The sequence below is a fragment of the Typopeltis vanoorti genome, chromosome 5, assembly GCF_054136105.1.
Source record: "Typopeltis vanoorti isolate ZY-2024b chromosome 5, IOZ_Tvanoo_1.0, whole genome shotgun sequence".
In the NCBI taxonomy this organism is placed as follows: domain Eukaryota; kingdom Metazoa; phylum Arthropoda; class Arachnida; order Uropygi; family Thelyphonidae; genus Typopeltis; species Typopeltis vanoorti.
The window spans coordinates 76187499-76209248 of NC_143553.1; the positions used below are offsets into that span (position 1 = coordinate 76187499).

The 21750-nt window shown below is 36.8% G+C and overlaps 2 protein-coding genes across 4 annotated transcripts in view; one reads left to right on the top strand and one right to left on the bottom strand.

The window, feature by feature from the left end:
* Window positions 1–8834, bottom strand: part of LOC150106551 (uncharacterized) — a 53245-nt gene extending 44411 nt beyond the window's left edge. For both annotated transcript variants that reach the window (XM_090393203.1, XM_090393202.1), the window contains exon 1: window positions 8704–8834. In XM_090393203.1, the coding sequence (XP_090249329.1) occupies window positions 8704–8778 (75 nt within the window). In that variant the 5' untranslated portion in view covers window positions 8779–8834. The remainder of the gene's footprint in view (window positions 1–8703) is intronic.
* Window positions 1–21750, top strand: part of LOC150106552 (uncharacterized) — a 54752-nt gene that overhangs the window by 2244 nt on the left and 30758 nt on the right. Inside the window, exon 2 of one of the 2 annotated variants that reach the window (XM_090393198.1) lies at window positions 4642–4699. The exons of the other annotated variant lie outside the window; for it this stretch is intronic. The gene's annotated coding sequence lies outside the window, so the exon portion shown is untranslated. The remainder of the gene's footprint in view (window positions 1–4641; window positions 4700–21750) is intronic. 2 annotated transcript variants of the gene reach the window in all.

A 21750-nucleotide genomic window follows, 5' to 3' on the forward strand; every position in this document is an offset into this window, starting at 1 on the left:
ACTTTGATCCGACCTTTCAGATCATTCATTTGACCTCCCAATGATCTGCCTACTTCCAACACAGCAACCAAATCAATAACAAATATATGTATATATAACCAGTATCACCCTCAGATAAGCTAATTACAAAGCTTCGAGGGTGCAGTTGAGTTACATCCCAGTAGTAGTACTTATCTAACATTATTCACTTAACATTCTGTAATGAATTCTAGTAGTAAACAGAAAATGTGATAGTAATACTTCAGTTACATATTTAAGTTTAAAATTATATATTTAATTTACAATTTAAATTTTAAAAAAATATTATTATGTAAACTGCAACATAAGTAATATTGTTTAACTTGTGAGTCATTAATAATAAACACGATTACTATGATTATTATTAATGGTAATAATACACACTTTTTACTCTTGTGTCAATGAGAAATTCTGCAAATGATAATGATATTAAGAGTAATTATAATTCTTACTGAACCATTTTGCAAGAAAAAGATGCATTGTTGCCTAAACATTAGTATATTCATGTAATTATTTGAGAGATAATAAACTATAAAAAAAAAATTATTATTATTATTATTAAAGAGAGACCTCCAGGGAGTCACCGAGGGAGGCCACATACTACACACACCAGCTATCATACTTATTCTTGAATTCATTCACACTGCTTGCACTCACAAATCCAATGGAAATCCACTCCAATCACGCACCACCCATGTGAGAGAAAAATCTAATCCTCACCACCTTCTCAGCGGCATTCATTCTTAGTTTCCAAGGATGCCTTCTTGCTCTTTCCCCGCCCTCCATAAATTGAAAAATTCCATCAATTGAAATTCGGTATGAGCTTTCAGAAGTTTGTATCAATCCTACCACCCCTCTTTCTCCTATTTTCTGGTGTCTACAGTCTACAAATACACAATTTGTCTTCATAATCAGTATTCCACAATCCTGATATAATTTTTATTATTTCAGGATTATATCTCCTTTCCACTCTCTCCAATATATAAAAATCACAACGAAAACCAGACCTGTGCACAATAGTCCAAGTGATGTCTTATCTAGGCCTTGTAAAGAGGTAAAGGGACATTCTTATCCTCACATGTGAATGTTCGTTTCAGCATTGCAATTATCTTTTGAGTTGTATTTGCAATCTTTGCTACATGGCGCCTGAACTTTAACTTCCTATCTACTAACACTCCAAAGATCCCTAGCCTGATTAGTTTCTTCTGCCATAAACCCACCAATATAATACGACATTGGATATCTAATCACATCCAAGTGCATGACTTTACATTTACTGACATTGAATTGAATTTTTTCCCATGTTCACATTTCCAGCCTGTTCAAATCATTCTGCAAGTACTGTACATTAGCTGCATCTTTCTGATTACCCTACCTATCTTTGCATCATCAGCAAATAGCTGTATGTCGCTTGACAAATCCTTCCCAATATCATTAATGTACAGATTGAATAACAGTGGACCAAGCACTGATCCTTGTGGTACACCACTTCTTACCTTAAATCTTGCAGACTCACATCCGCCGTATACCACTTTTTGATATCCATGCTAATATCCTATAACCCAAACCCATATTCTCCAATTTATGCAACAGTCTACCATGCTGTATTCTGTCAAAAGCCTTAGCAAAATTCAAAAGTATCATGGTATATCCATTCCCCTTGTCTAGTTCAATGGTAACATTGTCATAGAATCTGAACAAGTTGCTAAAACATGACCTTCCCTTAGTAAAACCCATGTTGCTCATTGCAAAAGTAGCGATTCACTGTCAACCCATTTCTGAATGCGAGCCCTGACCAATTTTTCCAAAATCTTCACCACCACCCCTGAGATACTAGTTGGTCGATAGTTGGATACATTAGTCTTTTCACCACATTTGTGCAATGCAATTACCATACATTCTTTCCATTCCTGCGAAATATTACCTGTTCTGAGACTCATATTAAACAGCCTGGTCAAAGGAATAGCCGGTTCAGCTAAACACTCCTTTAGCACACGTGCTGATATCACATCAGTCATTGTTCCTGAATTCTTATTCAGACTGTGCAGCAGATCTAATACCTCCCCCTCATATACCTAAGTTTCTTCATCCAGCGATGAGGTAGCAGTGAGCTCAATGTCATGTACACCAGGTTGATAGCTTTTAACAAAATGGGCACTCGTTAGTTGAACAATCTTTCTGCATCTGTAACTCTCACGCCATCTGCATTTAGTTGGAAGAGTATTCTTTCATGTTCTTTCTTTCTTTTACTTGCAGCATATCGATAGACTTCTTGTGGGTTGTCTTTAGCACACATATCCAGTTTCTTTTCATACTCAGACTTTGCTTTCCGTACAACAGTTGTGACTATTCTAGCCTGCTGCTTATAACTTTCATAACGGACATCATCCTTGTGCACACGATATTTCTTCCACATTACCTTTTCTTACGAATCTCTTGCTTTATACGATTACACATCCATTTGACTCCTACCCTATTTATTCTTCGAACTCTCAGGATACATTCTGATATCGCATCATTTAAGTATTGTTTAAATACTTCCCATGCATTGTCGATATTCTTCGTATCTAGCAACCGACCCCATTCCATTGAACTCAGTATACTCCTTAGTTGGTCATAATTCAGAAAAGGTGTATCCTTCTCTGAATGGAACATTCATAAACTTAGTCACCTCCCAAGTGAGTACCGCAGAATAGTTACGTCTTTAACTGAAACGCCTTCTGATACTATAATGAAATCCAACACTCTTTGACCTCGAGTTCCTTCAGTCACATGCTGCTTGAGGACATTCCGCAACAGCTGAATAAACGCATTTTCATTCTTCTCATGAGATTCTACTGCTACCCAATCAATATTTGGATAATTAAAGTCTCTCATTATGATTACTCTTTTTGCGCTCATCTTTTCCATTTGGCGATGCATTTCTTCATCACTAGCAACCGATCCACCAGGTCTGTAACAACACCTCACTATGTAATTGATCTTGTTGGATTCCACCTCACACCAGATGGCTTCATACTCATTGCTACATGAAATACTGTTAGTAGAAGTACTACAATCATAGGCCTCAACTATAACTGGATTTAAGTCATTTGATATCATTAGCAGCACGCCCCTCCTCTTCTATCCTCTCTAAAAATAGTGTACCAGTTATATTCGATACCAGTAAGTATGTCTGATTGTAGGTATTAGTCTCCTAACATATTGACTAAGGCAACAAACTGTACCCCTTTGTTTCTGATACTCCTAGCATTCGTGTACAGACGTAATAAACTACCTGTTTGTTCTTTTGTATGGTTTTGTCTGCAGTCTGCATGACACAGTTGGATAACTTGTGTTGCTAACTAACTTGCAGATCTCTATTCTTCTCTAGTGTGATATCTTTTGCACACGTTTGATGGGTCCGAAAGAAGAACACAAAGACGATATCATTCTTTCCTCGTCAACATTTCCATGATAAAGCCCATTCCCGTCATTAACACAATTATATAATGTTGCCGCTCTTACACTCACATTCTCACCATTCCTCCCTTTATAATTTAGTTTCCCTGATTCTCTGTAAGATCTCATATCGGTTATTAGTTTTTCTTGATTCATTACACTCGATTTCTTACTAAGAAAAATAGTAATACTAACGATCTTTTCAGTCCCCCCCCCCTTTAATGAATATTCTATTATAGCAAAGGAAAAACATTGGTCTAAGTTGTTATCTGCCATTCTTAGTATGCACTTACTGTTATTATTCTTGTTGTCAATTTCTTGCCTGAAAACGTTGATTCGTATAATCTGTTGACCCGAGCAGTAATTCTCATCACGCCATATTACGAACAAAATCCTAAAAATTCTAAGACCGATTGATACTGGGACACCGATCGTCTAGTTAAGGGTTTACTTGTAACGTTCTCACTTCCCCCTCACATGAAATAATTACTTATGATATCTTTATATCCATGTATAGGAGCCCCCAGTAGTTTAGTCGATATTGACGATGCTCTTGTTTTTTTAAAAAAATCATACAGGTTAGAATGGGAATTCAAGAACCTGCGGGAGAGCTAAACTGAAGGTGAGTTAATTTGTCTCATACGGGGTGGAAGGATTCTTTCTTTCTGGAATCTTAGGTTTTGTATCCTGCAAAACAGCAAACTATCCAGAAGAACACACATAATACACTGAGTCTCAGAGCCTTAGTTGGTTCGACCTTTATTCAAAACAGCAAGAGCAAAAAGCCTGCGCATTAAACCAAACAGATCAGTGCAAAAGTAGCCAGTCATGACATATCTGTGAGTTATGCCTGTTAATAGAGTATGTGTTCTCAGCCCAGCATGTTAGTTTTCAACAGGGGGAAAGGGGCTTAATTTCCAAATAAATAAATAAATTAATTAATTTAAAACAAAACGACAAGAAACGGTTTTTCGAGTCTTTCAAATGGAGCTCTTTCTACTCACTGAGTGACACCTTATATCATCAGACGAAATTTCACCCAATTCTTCAGGTTTTTGTTGAAATTTAAAATATGACTGATATTGCCTACTTTTTCTTTTTTTTTTTTTTACTTGAGAATAATAACATTTTAAAGATATATATTTAAGAAATCCAATAATCATCTGGTGTTATTTCTTTCAGTCTCCACTGTTTTTCTTTCTAGTGTCTTACAACACTAAGACAAAGCCAAGTGTATAAGGTATAGATTATGATCCATTTTCAGTTATAAGTTATATAAAATACATTTATGTTTGCTATGAAGTTTTTCGTGTACTCGCATTTAAAATTAAAGTTTTTTTTTTTAAAGAAAACCCCAATGACCAGTATATTATTGCATACTAATTTTTTTCTTCCTTTTTTAATGATTTTGAAAAATTTCGTGAAAATTCCAAATATTGATTCCATAAACCAGAACTGACAAGTAACATGCTTATGGATGCTGTTTCGGACTGGTTGGTTCTCCTCAGAGACCACCATGTAAGTAAAGGGTACGAATATAATAGATACTTATGCATTTTGCCAAATTCACTTAACAAAAACAAAGAAAGCTCGTGAGCACTATTTGATGTCAATTTTCTGCTGTTACATGGGGAAAAAAAACAGAAAAAAAACTCGTGATTGCTAGGACTTCATTTATTGCTATTGCTAAAACTTCATTTTGTGCTTGCCAGCATAAAAAAGTTAGAGGTGTTTTAATAGTAAAACGAGAATTTTAATAATAATAATAATAATAATAATAATAATAATAATAATAATAATAATAATAATAATAATAATAATGTTATTGTTATTATTATTATTAAGAGAGACCTCCAGGGAGTTAGGGACTCATCGAAGAAGGCCACATACTACACGCACCAGCTATCATACTTGTTCTTGAATTCATTCATATTACTTGCACACACACAACATCCAATGGCAATCTATTACAATCACGCACCCACTCTATGAGAGAAAAATCTAGATCTCACCCCTTCTTAGCGGCATTCATTCTCAGCTTCCAAGGATGCCCTCTTGTCCTTTTCCCACCCTCTATAAATTGAAAAATTCCATCAATTGAAATCATATATGATCCTTTCAGAATTTTGTAAGTCTCGATCATATCACCCCTCTTTCTCCTGTTTGCTGGTGTCTGCAATCTACAAATTCTCAATATGTCTTCCTAATCAGTACTCCACAATCCTGATAGCATTTTTAACACTCCTTTGCACTCTCCCCAATATATTAGAATCACGACGGAAATCAGGAGACCAGACCTGCACACAATAGTCCAAGTGAGGTTTTATCGAGGCCTTGTAAGGAGGCAAAATCACATCCTTATCATTACATGTCAAAGTTCGTTTTAGCATTGCAATTATCTTTTAAGTTGTATTTGCAATCTTTACAACATGGTCCCTGAACTTCAACTTCCTTATATACTAACACTCCAAAGATTGCTAGCCTGATCAGTTTCTTCTAGCATAAACCCACCAATATAATATGACATTGGATATCTAATCACGTCCAAGTGCCTGACTTTACATTTACTGACGTTGAATTGACATCCATTTTTCCCATGTTCACAATTCCAGCCTGTTCAAATCATTCTGAAAGTACTGTAAATTAGGTGCATCTTCCTGATTACCTACCTTTGCATCATCAGCAAATAGCTCTGTGTTGCCTGTGAAATCCTTCCCAATGTCATTAATGTACAGATAGAATAACAGCGGACCAAGAACTGATCTTTGTGGTATACCAACCGATATTCTCCAATTTATACTACCGTCTTCCATGCTGTATTCCAAGAAAAGCCTCAAAAAATTCCAAAAGTATCATGATGTGTCCATTCCCCTTGTCTAGCTCAATGGTAACATTACTTTGGAATATGAGCAAGCTGCTAAAACATTACCTTCCCATAACCCATGCTTTTCATTGCAAAGTAGAGATTCTCTGTCGACCCATTTCTGAATGCGAACCCTGACCAACTTTTCCAAAATCTTTTCCACCACTCCTGAGATACTGATTGGTCGATAGTTGGATACATCGTCTTTGCACCACCCTTATGCAATGGGATTGCCATACATTCTTTCCACTTCTGTGGAATCTTCCCTGTGTTGAGGGCTGAAATTATATAGCATAATTAAAGGAATAGTCAGTTTAGCTGACCAATCTTTTAGCACCCGTGCTGATATTCTATCAGTCCCTATTGTTGAATTCTTATTCAGTTTGTGCAATAACTCTAATACCTCCTCCTCATATACCTTCATCCAGTGACGAGGTAGCAGTGAACTCAATGTTGCATACAATATGTTGATAGCTTTTAGAAAAATGAGCAGTCAGTTGAACAACCTCTTCTGCATCTGTCTCTTTCACGCCATTTCCATTGAGTAGCAAGGCCGTACTTACACTTTCCCGAGGAGGGAGGAGCCCGAGTGCTCCGGGGCCTTATTGTTTTGAGCTCTGAACTTAGCCATACTCTAAAGCAGGAGTCGCCAAAGTCATTTGCCCGTCGACCCCTTCAAGCGTTTCTTGACTTTTTATCGGCTCCCTATATTTCACTATTACGTAATTATAATAGGACAAGCAAAAAAAGACCCTTATGTGAGTTTTTAGATTGTTTATTTTATAGTTACAGTGTTTATTGTATGTATAATATAGTATATATTATTATATTACTATTACTACTACTATCACTAGTAATATCACTGGTATTACTAGTGATATTAATAAACTACTGGTACTACTACCAGCGCTGCTCAACTCTTCAACATAGAGAAGTTTAGTTCGTGAATGAATAACGATTGAATTATAACATGTATGTTGATGAATTTTAGAACATTAACGCTCACTTGTATGTCGATGGGCAAAAATGAGACTGGGATCGAATACTTGTAAGTATCAGTAAATAAGAACCACGCACGTGTTGCAATCTCGCTCCCACTCGCGCCGGCCGGCAGGAACCACCAACATCCGTTTATTGGTAAATACGTCATTTTGGCCTACTTGATTGGCCTCAGTAACTATTTTCATGACCTTACTCCATCTTACAGGTCCTATTCATGGACCTGTAAGATGGAGGTACTGATCCCACGATTCACTCTTAATTGCGTTGTCATTACCTCCAAGTCTTTTGTCATGGAGGTAATCCAAGTTAACCGAATTAAATATTACCCATACAATGATGTCTTATATTTTTCTCTTCTTCTTCTTCTTCGCGTTATTCCCGCTTCCTATGCAGGGTCCGCGTGTTACTTAGATGCGACTACCTGTTAGTACTACTCCCAACCGACGCGTCGCCTGGTCTGCCGCTGGGGGGATATATTTTTGACTGTAGAGGTGTATGTTCACGGGGCCGATTTGCCTGTTTGCGGGATGAAAAACGCCAGATAAACTGGCGGAAAAAACCCTACTGACCGCGCCCAAGACCGGCTAACTTGGCTATGCCTGAGGAAGATCCTCAAATTCCTCACGTCTACAACGGGAATCGAACCTGGGACACTCCTTCCCCAGGCATATGGTTGCGAAGCGCAAAGCCACTAGGCTAACCGCGCGGTCCTGTCTTATATTTTTCTCTCGATCCCCCAATCGACCTCTAACAATGTCATATCGACCCCCTGCGGTCGACCACTGCGCTAAAGGATGCGATTCTTTGGGATTATCTTTAGCTTGCAGCTAACTGAAGCCTTATAGTGTTATCATCCATTCGATCAACTACACTGGCAATTTGTGATAAGAAGGAAATAAGGAGTTGTATAAATTCGAAAATAAGTTACGTAAAGTAATATATATATATATAATATAATATAATCATGCTGAAAATTTCTTCTCTTACTGCTAATCCCAAAGACTAGTGAAATTTAAGAAAATTTATAAAAATTACGGCTAATAAACCTTAAAAGTTACATTAATTTAATAATAATAAATTTATATCGAAACCACGTGTTCCAGTAAATACTGGAATTAAAACCAAAAGATTTTTCTTTCCTTTAAAAGTATTTTCAACTATTTCGAATCATGATAACAAATACTTTCAATGCACTACTATTTTTAACCGCCGCCATTCTAAAGAACTGTTCAAGTTAAAAGAAAACGAACAGTACTTTCATTGCTGCTTTGACGTTCGGAAAAACGTACCCTGTGAAAAAAATCAAATCTTGAGGTGCATTTAAGACATAAAAAAACTTAATTGCAAAATGTAATCTAAATGTTCTAATAGAAATTTACCACTGTTGCCCATCCTGCGGCGTAGGTTCCATATTTTAAACTAAGAATAAAGCAGCAACTCTGTAAAAAAGCCATTTGCAAACTGTGTAACGTAGCATTGCTTTTCGATAAACAACAGAACGGTACGTTCCTGTTATTCTTCCAAGTTCGTGAATGTAAAGACACCGTGTAATCATCATGCATATAAATAACAATATTATCATTTCCTACTGTTATTATTTTCTGAACTCTATTTAAATAAACTACATGGAAATATTTCATAATGGCTTTGTCAGTGTATAGATGTGAGGAATAATAATTTAAAAATATGTTTAAAACTATATTTAACCGACTTAAATTTTACTTACTTTTATACGACGTTATTATTTTTTTCGTAACTAGGAAGGATGAACGTGTTACCATAAAGAAATCGTGTAAGCTTTTAGAACCTGTCCCCCCCCCCCTCTTCCGTAGTTAACATTCTGCTTATCATCTCCCTTTTCTGCCACACGTACTCATTACTTACAACATAATTATTAAATACTAATGGCTTAGGGTATAACTACTCATAAAATAAGTAATAAATATATAAAGAAAATCATGTATGTTTTACCGAGTTTTAGATAATTCCTTTCTTGTGCTTGTTTACCTTGATACTTGGGCGAACATTTTATTGAAACAAAATTCTTAACGCAATTTTTTCTGTGGTTAATTACTGCGTTTAATCCAATGTTTGCTTACGTTAATGTACAGAACTTTTATACCAAGATGAGCTAGATAGTCCATATGGTGGAAAGGTTTTTTCCCCTTCTGAAAACAGGGGTTCTTCATCCCCCAAAACAGGCATGCTGGATAGACACATACAGTTAAACATGAAACACCGGCCTTATAGTGTTATTTACTTCAATAGTAATTCCAAACAGCAACAGCAGTAGCTAGCGGAAACAAGGAAAGTTTTAAGGTCAAGAAATTGTTTATTTATTCTTTGTAAATGCAAAGACCAGGCCCAAATCCAAAGTCTAAAAAATTCCATCGCGTACTGATCTTCTTGGGTTAGTATAATATCATCATCATCATCAAATTTCTGGCATGTACCCTCAAGGAGTGTACAGGATATGATAGTACTACATGAAAAAAATTACATCATTACTAACTTCCTATCTACAATTTTCCTCCAAATCAATCTGTTACTTGTCAAGACTCCAACATTATCAGATCTTATATTTCTATCGTCTAAAGCACTTTGTACCGTATCGATTCACCTATATCTTGGTCTTACTCTGGGTCGTTTTGCTGTCAACCTAGCAGAGAACACTTGTTTTGCTAATCTTTCTTCGCCCATTCTGTTTAAGTGACCATACCACTTGATTAGATTAGCTAATCTCATCCACTTGATGAGATTAGCTCTGATAACGCATTCCTGGATGCTGACAATGTCAAGTTCTTTCCTAATATCCTCGTTTTTAATATGATATTGCCATTAATGGCATTTGTTCACGCCTATAATCTTTCTCAGGACTTTCATTTCTGCGGTCTCTAGTATTTGGTCAAGTGTTTTACTTCTGATCCAGCTCTCAGATCCATAAGTTAAAACTGGTTTGAACACTGTCTTTTATACAGCTAATTTAGTGTTCAGACTAATTTCTCTCTTATTCCATATGAATTTATTCAATTTGCTACCTACCATATTAGCTTTGTTGATTCTGTTTTCTATTTCCATATTTAATTTACCATCTTCACTAAAAATCGTGGTAAGTAGCTGAAATCTTTTACTTGTTCTACAGGTTCTCCATTCACAACACAGTTGACATTTTAAAGGATTCTGCCTATTTTCATTGTGTTTGTCTTTTTTATTGCTGACCTTCATACCATATCTATTACAACAGTTATTCAATTTAGTCAGAGAATCTTGCAGACTTGTAGTGGATTTATTTAGTTAGAAGTATAACACATCATCCCATAAAGCAAAGAGCTGACATTAACATCTCCAATTTTGATATCATGTTTAATACCACTTTCCTTCATAATGTGAACCATATAGATAATGAATAACAGAGGGGATAATGTACATCCTTGTCTCATAGCAGATTTAACATTAAACCTTCTTCCTGTACTTCTTTCAATTCTAACTGCTGACTTACAACTCAAATAAAGACTAAGTATTGCTTGATATAATGCCCCATTGACACCATATAACTGCAGCATATTGAATAGCTTCTTTCTTGGCACCTTGTCATATGCCTTTTCCAAATCGACAAAACTTAAATACAGATCTCTGTTATATTCCCATGCTTTCTCCACTATTTGTCGTAAAGCGAAGATCTGATCCTGCCAGCCTCTATTTGGCCTGAATCCAGCATGTTCTTCACCAAGCCAAGCTTTTCTTCCACAATTCTTCTGAACCGTTTCTCAAGTATACTTGCATAGATCTTGCCAGGAACAGTCAGTAGGGAAATACCACCATACTTCAGCATTTCTGGTCGAATATCATCTACTCCTGCTGCCTTTCCACATTTGAAGCCTTCGATGGCTTTTTCTACTTCAAGTATGGATATGTATTTTTGACTGCATGCCTGGTCAGTATTTTTTACCACTGTGCTGTCATCACTGCTTGTTTCATTTAGCAATTTTTCGAAGTAATTACTCCATACTTCAAGGATATCTTTTTCTCCTGTTTTCATGTCACCTTTATCATCTCTAACTCCTTTTACTGCATTCCTCCATTCCTAAGCTTCTTCAACAACCTCCAGAATATCTTACCACCTTCTTGATATTTATTTTCTATGTTCTTGCCAAAGTACTCCCATGTCTTTTGTTTAGCTAGTTTTAAACAGTGTTTCGCTTTCTTACATTTATCTTTGTATTCTCTAAGAGCAAAAGCTGACTTATTTTCCAGGAAATTTTGATATGATTTCTTCTTTTCTTTCATATCCTCTAACTTCCTGTGTCCACCATGCAGTCCTGATTTTTCTATCCTTGCAGACAACCTCACCACATGCCTCTCTGGCTGAATCAATCAGTTTTCTTCAAGGCTTGCCACTGAATCGCCAAGGTTTGGTTCCTGTTCTCAAACACTTTCATTTTTTCTTCAATAATCTTTGTGTATTTTAGTCTACAGTTCACATCTGAAATCTGCTCAACTTTTATTCGCTTTAAAACTTTCTTACATGTTATTCTTTTCAATATGCAATCCAATTTTTTCCTACTCAAGACTAAATAGTGATCGCTTCCAATTTCAAATCCTTTGTACTCTGGTGTCCTGCACCAGGGAGAAAACATCACTATCAGCAATAACATGGTGAATGAGACTTTTCTTATTCCTTGCCTCTTCTCTCATTGTGAATTTGTGCACATTTTTATGTTGGAACATGGTGTTAGTAATAACCAGTCCATGTCCTGAGCAGAAATCCAAAAGACATTTGCCATTATTATTAGTTTTGCTCTTTTTTTCCAAATTTTCCAAAAATATTTTTGTATATCTCAATCATTTCCTACTTTGCTATTTCGATCCCCAAAAAGGACCAATTTTTCCTTTTTCATTGTGTCAGTTGCTTTTTCTAAAGCCTCAAAAAATTCCTCCACTTCTGCCTTAGTAGAACCTTCTGTGGGACCATAGGCACAAATAAGTCTCATTGTCCAGTTGCCCATTCTCATATTTGCCCACATTACTCTACTTGAGACTGCTTGCCATTCAAGAAGATTAGCCTCGTATTTTGTGTTGAATACTATGGCTACTCCTTCGTTTCCTTGATTGTCATTTTCTGAATATAACATTTTGTATTTCTTGCTCAGAAAGATCTCACCAGTTTTTGTCTTTTTTGTTTCAGTCACCCCTATTATGTCGATCTAGTACTTATCTAATCCTTCAGCTAGCTCCATTCAGGCTTCTTATGTTGATAGTACCGATCTTTAACTCTGGTGATGTTAGTATAATATTAAAATTTAAATCTTGCATAGCTCAGTAGGTATTCGAATCCATTTGGTTGGAAAAACCCGAATTAATTCATACGTTCAGAGCGCGAATATCCTTTATAAATGCTTTTCAACTGTGTTAACCAGTCGATATAGTGGTCGAAATGGATTTTTCTCAGAAACTCGAGTGTTTTATACATAAAAATAAACCGAAAAGAAAATAAACGCCTTGAACACTAGCAGAGTACGTAAATAAAATTTACTGCACTCTCAGAATACTTATGAAGTTAATAAGATCTGAGTTGCTTATTTAGGCCATTGAATCTAGCACATTAAGTTGAAAGATGACTGATTATTATTATTATTATTATTATTATGATTACATGATACCCCCAGGGAGTCCAAGCACTCATCGTGGGAGGGCACACTAGTCAACTTCGCTAAACACATCTCATCCTCTCCACTACTACTTAATTCTCCAACTACGACACTGCTACCATCAACGAAATCTATCGCCCATCATCACCAACAACAATATTTTTTGTCTGTAAATTGCGTGTGTTCTGAAGGCCGATTTGTCTGTACGTGGGATGAAAAACCCCGAATTTCCGGGATAAAAAATCCTGCTACCACAGGAGATCAGTTAACTCACCTTCAACTGAAAAAGTCCATATAAGGATTACCCTCGTCATGACGAGAATCGAACCCAGGTCTTTTCCTCTGTTCTTCCAATTGGGCCATGGCGGCATATACTGAATATTTAAACTGCTTTCAGCTAATTGCTCTTTTGCAGCTGTTGTAACTCTAGAATCTAACGGTTGTTTGAAAATAAATGAAGACAGGATTTGAATATATATTATTAATGCTTTAATAATAACAGATTGATAAAGTTGTCATTTGTCAGAAATCTTTGAATCTTCACTTTTTTACCTTATTGCAATCAGTCCTCGATTTATACGACAGCCATGCCATTAACACCTTCGCCGAATGTTACCTCACCCTGGTCAACCCTATGGACCAGAGTGTTCTTACTGCTTTCAAGGCATATTATTTTAATTCAGAAATACTTTCCCCAGGTTACTTCTGTTACTGAGGTTGAGAAAACTCCGAGATAATACCTTTGGAAGGAATATAATATAATATCATGCATTGCACAAAGAATGCAGAAATAGCGTGGAATAAGGTGGAGCAGAGAGTATTAATGGGTTAGGAAGAAGCTGCTGATAATTTATGGTAGTAGTAGTAGTAGTGTGGCCACTAGTGACAAAATACAGGAAATGTCACATGGAGAAAAATCAGGTCAATTACACATACTGTCTAAAGTTCCCATAGTCTGGAAGAGGACCGTCGAAAACTAAGCGTGCGGAAATTAATGAGTAATATTCAAGAAAGACTAATGAAAAAATCTACAGTGTGGAGGAAAAGAAATTCACACATTTTATTTATTGATTAGAATTATATGTATTGGTTTAAAAAAAATGTTTGTGTGTTGTAGTGTTTTGTGTATCCCGCAAAGTTAAAAAAAAAAAATCATTTCACTTGTCAGAATTCCATACTCTAACAGCACTCTGAATTCCAAACAGGAAATAACATGTACCCTCAACAAAACGGCGTTTAGACTTCAACTCTATGATGTCATTTTGGACAGAAAGTGCGGGAAAACATAGCAAGAGACATCTGCGAAGGAATTAACGAAAGTACCAAATGGACGGAAATCTAAAGGATATAGTCAACTAGATTTTCTGTATCGTTCTTTCAACTCGTATGTTTTTGTGTGTGTGTGTGTGTGTGTGTGTGTGTGTGTGTGTGTGTGTGTGTGTGTGTGTGTGTGTGTGTGTGTGTGTGTGTGTGTGTGTGTGTGTGTGTGTGTGTGTGTGTGTGTGTGTGTGTTTTGCTGTGAAAATTCAACTATTTTAGAATATCTATTCGCATTAAGAAGACCCATTCTGGAAAGACTGTAAGTAATTTAAATTATCATTAGAATTTCTAGACTACATACAAAAGTTATTGTAATCCATTTAAGTCTCCGTTTATTTTAATTTATTTTTTTTTAAATGCCAGTTGGTTTTTCTCTTGACTGTAAACTAAAAAATACCAATTGTGAAACATTTTGTAAAAAAGATAACGTTAATTAGAAAAAGTAATGAAGTTTAAGATCTTACATGTAGACAAATCAAAATATTCGGATGAGTTATGTATATGAGAAGAAAAAAAAACTGAGTGTTTGAGGGGAGGGACACCAGTATATAATTAATTATTCTGAAAAGGTCTAAACGCTGCCGCCATCTCGACTCTACCCTTCTCTAAGAATTCCCATTGCCTTTAACAGGAAAGAATTATTCCAAACTATATTGGAAAATTAGTACTGCGATCTATAGACAACCAAAGACAAAACTAGATGTCATAGAGACATATGTTCCCCAGAAATTTCCAAACACATAACGTCACGATTCCTTATCTCTAAATATCACCCACAATGCCTTACACGAACCAAACCAGGTGATGTCCCTAACATATGGGGGCCCCCCCCGGCGAAATTCCAAACATTCTAAACTCTATCTTATCACTATGCATAATCCATAATTCCATATGCAAACCATTTACTTATCTATAGCTCATAACAGCACACATCCATGACACTGACGTCGCTTCCCCCATTCACCCTACCCCTATTTTGTTAAAAGTGTCCCACCAATTACACCACGAATCCACATCCACTAATATATCTTCATTTTCTATTCAAAACAATAACGTTACTTATTTACAACTAACAAATGACGTCACTTACCTTCAGCTGATAGCAATACACATCCACAACATGGACGTCGCTTCCCCCATTCACCCTACTCCTATTTTGTTCATAGTGTCCCACCGATCACGCCACGAATGCTTATATCAAAACATTACCCATTATTCCATACGCAAACAAAAACAAACAACGTGACATCACACACACACAGATGTTCCCCAGAAAACTTCCAAACATTCCAAATGTGTGTGACTCATGACGTCATCATCTGAACGACCAATCACGTCACGATTCCTTATCTTATCTTGATCTTATCACTAGTGGCCACCCTACTACTTATGGTAATACATTCACAGCAGTTGACAAGGACGAAGCCACTGTTGATAAGATAGTGCTGTAGTCTAAAGAACTGGGACTGGAAAATGACAATGAAGATATAGAGATTTGGTAAAAGTTGTGGAAGAAGAACTTTCAAATGAAGGCCTTATAGAGCTAGAAGTAGAAAAACAGAACAACAAGAAGAAAAAAAATGCTGAGCTACCCAAAAATTTTACATTGAAAAATTTGGCAGAGGAATTTGCCTCTGTTAATAAGATAACTCGATTGATTGAGGAAATGGACGAGCATGGAGAGATTAGTAAAGTAGACAGAATTATGCACGGTTAACCTAGTGGGCTGTGCGCTTCGCAACCATATGCCTGGTGAAGGAGTGTCTTAGGTTCGATTCCTGTCGGTGACGTGAGGAGCTGAAGGATCTTCCTCAGCCATAGCCAAGTTAGCCAGTCTTGGGCGTGAACAGTAGGGTTTTTTCCCCAGTTTATCCTGGGGTTTTTCATCCTGCAAAGAAGGCAACCCGGCCTTGAGAACTCAACACTACGGACATGGGATATGGCGGGGCATAGGGCTGACCACCTTATCCTGTGAACGGTTTGAGGTCCGATGATTAATAAACCCTCGACATAGCAAGGTAAAAGATGGAAAGGAAGATGAGATGAGACAGAATTATGCAAGTTCGCATTTGCTTGCTACAGAGAAATTTATGGAAAAAAGACAAAGTAAGCAGAATGAGTTGGACGTAATTACAAATTTTTAAAGAAGCCGACTCCTGCTGTCACCTTACTTCCTGAAGGAGGTCTACATCTTCCACAAGTAATGCATTGATGAAACTTCCTCAGAACGCTTTGCTGCAATTCTTGAATTTGAAGAACTGGTTGTTGGCGATCTAGCCTTTCCTGTTTCCTTCAATCAATCGTCCATTCAATAAATCAGTTTTAATTAATTAATCTTGCTCTATGTGTGTATCCAGTGGTTATTTTAATAAGTGCACTGAATCATTGTATACTCATGTTTCATTATTTATTTTAGTACAGTACTGCATTCAGTAATTTTGTTAAAATTTATACATTATATTATTTCACTGTAGTTTATAAAGTAACAGAATAAACGTACACATTTTAGAATTTAGGAGTGTTAATTGTAACGATCCCGTCGTATGTCGTTCCCGTTCTAACGGAACCCTGTCGAATGTTGAGAACAGACTGTTATGTTACGTTCAGAAGTAGACGCAGGGCCGAACTTACACTTTTCTCGAGGTGCTAGAGAGCTCTGGGGCACATCTCATTGTTTAGGTTCCTTAAATTGACCGTAATTTTTCGGGGTCTCCCCAGTCTGTGCATAACTATGGCTCTGAGTAGATGGGTATGTAAAAATGCAAATATCTTTTTATATGATGATTCGTTTACAAGTTATTTCCTTTTATTTCGTATGGAAGTAGCATGATTCGTATAATTACAACCCAAAACTATAAGACTATTGAAATTTTGAGTTTTAACTGGGTCGGTTTGTCTATTCTGCAAGATAAAGAATCCCTAGTTTATTTTCAGAAAATTCTGGTTTTTCATCATCGATACTGAGTGAGCTACGGAGGCTGCCATTTACAAGCGTTTAGGAGCAAAATAATATTACTCTCGCGCTAAGTATCGTACAGGCTAATTATTCGGAGTATGAAACTGGGGATTAATATAAAAGAAAAAAAAAAGAGGACTACTCATTATCGCTACACATCTATTAGAAAATTCAAGACTCGGTGGATTCAGAAAAAGAAAGCCATTTTGCTAAATAACAGTAACGAGTACCCATCCATCCCTCTGGCACATGCAGTAAGTGTCAAGGAGACTTTAGAAAATATGTCCAAGATAATGGAAGTATAAGATAAAGGACATTAGATTTAAGACCATTTTAAGCAGTTATATTATTCCTTGATATGCAAAGAGGATTTATACAACTTCGATACTTTATGTGCTAGTTGGATGGCAGAATGTTACGTCAAGCAGATATGCTCTTATCGAAAAGATTTTATACTAGGAAGAAACATAAGACTCCAGACTTCTTTAAACGGAATAAAATATTTCTACCACTATTCATAACATGGCACATGCAGTAAGTGTGCCGTGTTATGAATCTCGGGAACTAGTCTATTGGAAGTGAAGTTCGATGCAACCGAAATGTGAGACCTGTGTTATGACTCTCGGCTGCATGTTTTTTTTTTCTGTTTGTTTTGTGGAAACAATAACCCTTCCACTTCCGTATGAGACATGCTAACTCACCTTCAGTTGGGAAGCATTTACAATTATTCTTTACATCCTAGGATTCTAATCCAGGTTTTCCAATGTGCGTCACCGATACAGACTGAGCTACGGACATTCAGAGACTTTCATTTCCTTCATTGTCACCTAATTTCTTTCAGAACGCAACTTAAGATTACCTTTCTTCATTTTCACCTTGATTTTTTCAGGATACCACAAGTTACACTCTTCCCTAGACTTGAAAACCTCGCTGCAGTATGAATCGACAAACCATTACCAGTTAAAAAGGAATCCTACTATGCAGAAAGACTACCTACCTACTACATTTACTTGCTAATTTTGTACCCATGGCGCACAAGGCCAAGATCTATCTTCTCCAATTAGTCCTATCTTTTTCATCAATTGAGTTTCGTATCGAAAAACATCTCAGATATATCACCTAAAGCCTGTGGCCATGGATAATGTCAGGGTCATAGCAAGTCATGATCTTAATTCTTCTGATCTCAATAACCATCAATCCACTACACACTCAGTAAACTGGGATAGATCCGAAATAATTTACAAATTTATGATGAAGTTGAAAGAAAAATCTTAGAATGAATAAAAAAATTGCACTGAATCCTCTTAGCTTTAATAACAACCTCAGTCACATGGAGACCACATCCTCATGCATGAGAACAACGCAGCAAGTCCGCGAATTCATTCTAATGTGAACAATCAGTTAATAATTTAGAAGTTTAATGATTTACTCAAGTAATGTTTTAGGTATCTACTTTTTTTCTTCTTTTTGCCTTTGAAAATAAATTAGCTAATTTCTATTTTATCATTTGGAATAACGTCATTGAGAAAAACTGCAAAGTACACCCTATTTGATCACAAAAGAAACGAAGAAATTATGAAAGAATTAAACCAAGAACCAGTAATAGAAAAAAATTAAAAAATATAAACATAAGTGGATGGAACACGTTCAAAGAATGAAAACAGAAAGATTACCAAAACAAGCCATTAGGAAAAAGAAAACCAGGACGTCCTCTCAAGCGATTCAACGATGACTTCTAAGGCCGGAACAGGCCATGCTAGGCCTAAATCCTTGAAACGTATGATGCTGATGATGACGATGATTAAAGTCATATAAATTATTTTCGTTAAAACATACTTTTTAACGAAAATAACTTGTATGACTTTATAACGGAATGATCTCACACAAACGCGCGCGGGCGCGAGCGATCTGCCAATAATTGTCTGGACAATTTAGCAATTTATAATTCATATTAGCAGGCGAACCATAATATCGGGAATGTCCACCTTTGGCTTTGATCACCTCCTGCACCCTTTGAAGGAGGCTTTCCACCAATGTGCAGCAGACAGACATCAGGTAGAATTTGTCTTCATTCGTCCCTCAAAGCAGCACTGATTTCAGCGAAAGATCGAGGACGTGCTGCTCTCAATCACCGTTCCAACTCGTCCCACAGGTGTTCGATGGGGTTGAGTTCAGGACTCTGTTTGGCCAGGGTAATCGTTTAACACCCATCTTTTTTTTTTTTTTCAAACACAGAACTCACGTTTTTTCACACAGTAACATATAAAGTTAAGGTTTTGAGATACGAGATGATAGCAGTGTTTTGCTGTGCTCTTTTCCCAGTATTCCAATTAAAATCAATGAGCCAGCTATTGGTTAAAGGTGGAAATTGACTGCCTTCCAGTTTCCAAACATTAAAGCTAAACGGTCTCTGCCACTTCCTCTTTAGGAGAAAAAAAAAAAAAAAAAAGGGGCATTATCAAATTATACAGATGGTGGCAGTAATTAAAAAGGAGGCGTTCAGAGCCCTGTAGCGAAAAATGTATTGGACGAAATTCAACCAAACTTGATGTAAATACACTCTGGAACATGGGATTTTAATTAAAAAAAAAGAAATAAATAAATTAAAACTAAAAAAAAAAAAAAAACTGTCCTCCGCAATTATCACGCTATAATCACGTGATATTTGCATAATCTCACTGTTTCTACTGACGAGTTAGAGGATATAAGGAAGACCGAAAGATTAGCGTCATTATGATAAGACTGAAGTGCTATGGATCTCACCTTACGGGAACGTGCGTTGCTACTCAAGTTTTACTATCAACAACGCTAATGCTGCGCTTCCAGAATTCCTGCGTTTGAAAGATAGCATAAAAGGTCCAATGACAAATCTTAGAAGAATAATTTTACAGTTCGAAAATAATGAATCTTTAGCGGTGAGGCCAGGATGAATGCACAAATTGATTATTTCTCAACAAGTTGACAAAGTTGCAACTGTCATCGTGGAACACGGAATGAATAACGCACAAGGGTCCAGCTATATCAAGGCAACTGGGCATGCCATACTCAACTGTGGAAAATCTTGCATGAAATGTTGAGGTTTCCCCCTCACACACACACACACACACACACACACACACACACACACACACACACACACACACACACACACACACACACACACACACACACACACACACACACACACAAATCTCCCATACTCAAGCTTTGCTTCATGGTGATGCAGAGACTCGACTGCAGTTTGCCCTGACGTTCTTAGCTCGAATGGAGATGTATAATGCATAGCTGTGGAAGAATTTGTGGAGTTACGAGGCATATTTTTATGTGAACGGCAGTGTTAGCTCACACAATTGCCGGATTTGTGCTGCGAATAATCCTCATGACCCTTTTACACTCACTGAAAGTCAGAGTGTGGTGTGGTTTAACTGCATCGTTAATTATCGGTCTGCATTTTTTCGAAGAACTTCAGAGGATCCAGTGACTTGTACTGTCCCTGCTGTTAGGTATCGAGAGATGCTGCACAACTTTGTTGTTCCACAACTGCAGCAGCGAAAATACCTTGACGCTAGCATATTCATGCAGGTGGGGCACCACTTCGCATTGGCTGCTGGTACATCAAATGTTACAAAAACACTTGACAGAACACAAAGTGATTAGTCGTGCATTTCTCACAGCATGGCCGCCTCGTTCACCTGATCTCAACCCCCTGTGAATTTTGGTTGTGGGGCCATCTGAAACGCATGATGTATGAAAGACCTGTTCCTGATTTGGTAACCTTGAAAGACAGAATAACGCAACATGCGAAGCAAATCAATGCAGATCTGTTGCGTTCTGCTGTCTTTGTCATTCACAGAATGCAGTTCTTAGAACATCTGAAAGGAGGGTATATTGAACCACATCTGTAAGTTATAGGAGCACGAAACTTTATTTGTTGTGTCTCTTCTAGCCATCACTGTGTGGTTAATTAATCCCAAACCACGCACTTATAGCCTGAATATCCCTAGTGGCAGAATTGTGTAGTATCTCATGAACGCCAGTACATGATTACAGCTGAATGACTATCTGGGAGGTTGTAGCTCAAATTATTATTTAGATGAACAGGATTGAAGATGATTTCCCTAGATTCCACGATTTTTTTCTCTAGTTCATCATTGCAAAGGAAAATATTAGTAGATTTTTCCCAGCAGACTTTGTGACTTTGGCTTTGATCATTAGGATTAGCCCAGAAAGAATTGCATTGTATCAAGTTCGATTACTTCAGATTTCAAGATACTATATACAAGGAAAATCATGAACTGGCTATGGATAATCCTTTATCCCCTGTACTCGCAAATATTTACTTAGAGGATTTTGAAACCAAGGCTATCTCTTCCTTTATTTTAACACCTAAAGTTTGGAAACGCTATGTAGATGATGTCTTCATTATTTGGAGCAATGAACATGATTCCCTTATGGTTTTCCTCGAACAACTCAATAGCCGACATCAAAGTATTAAGTTTACT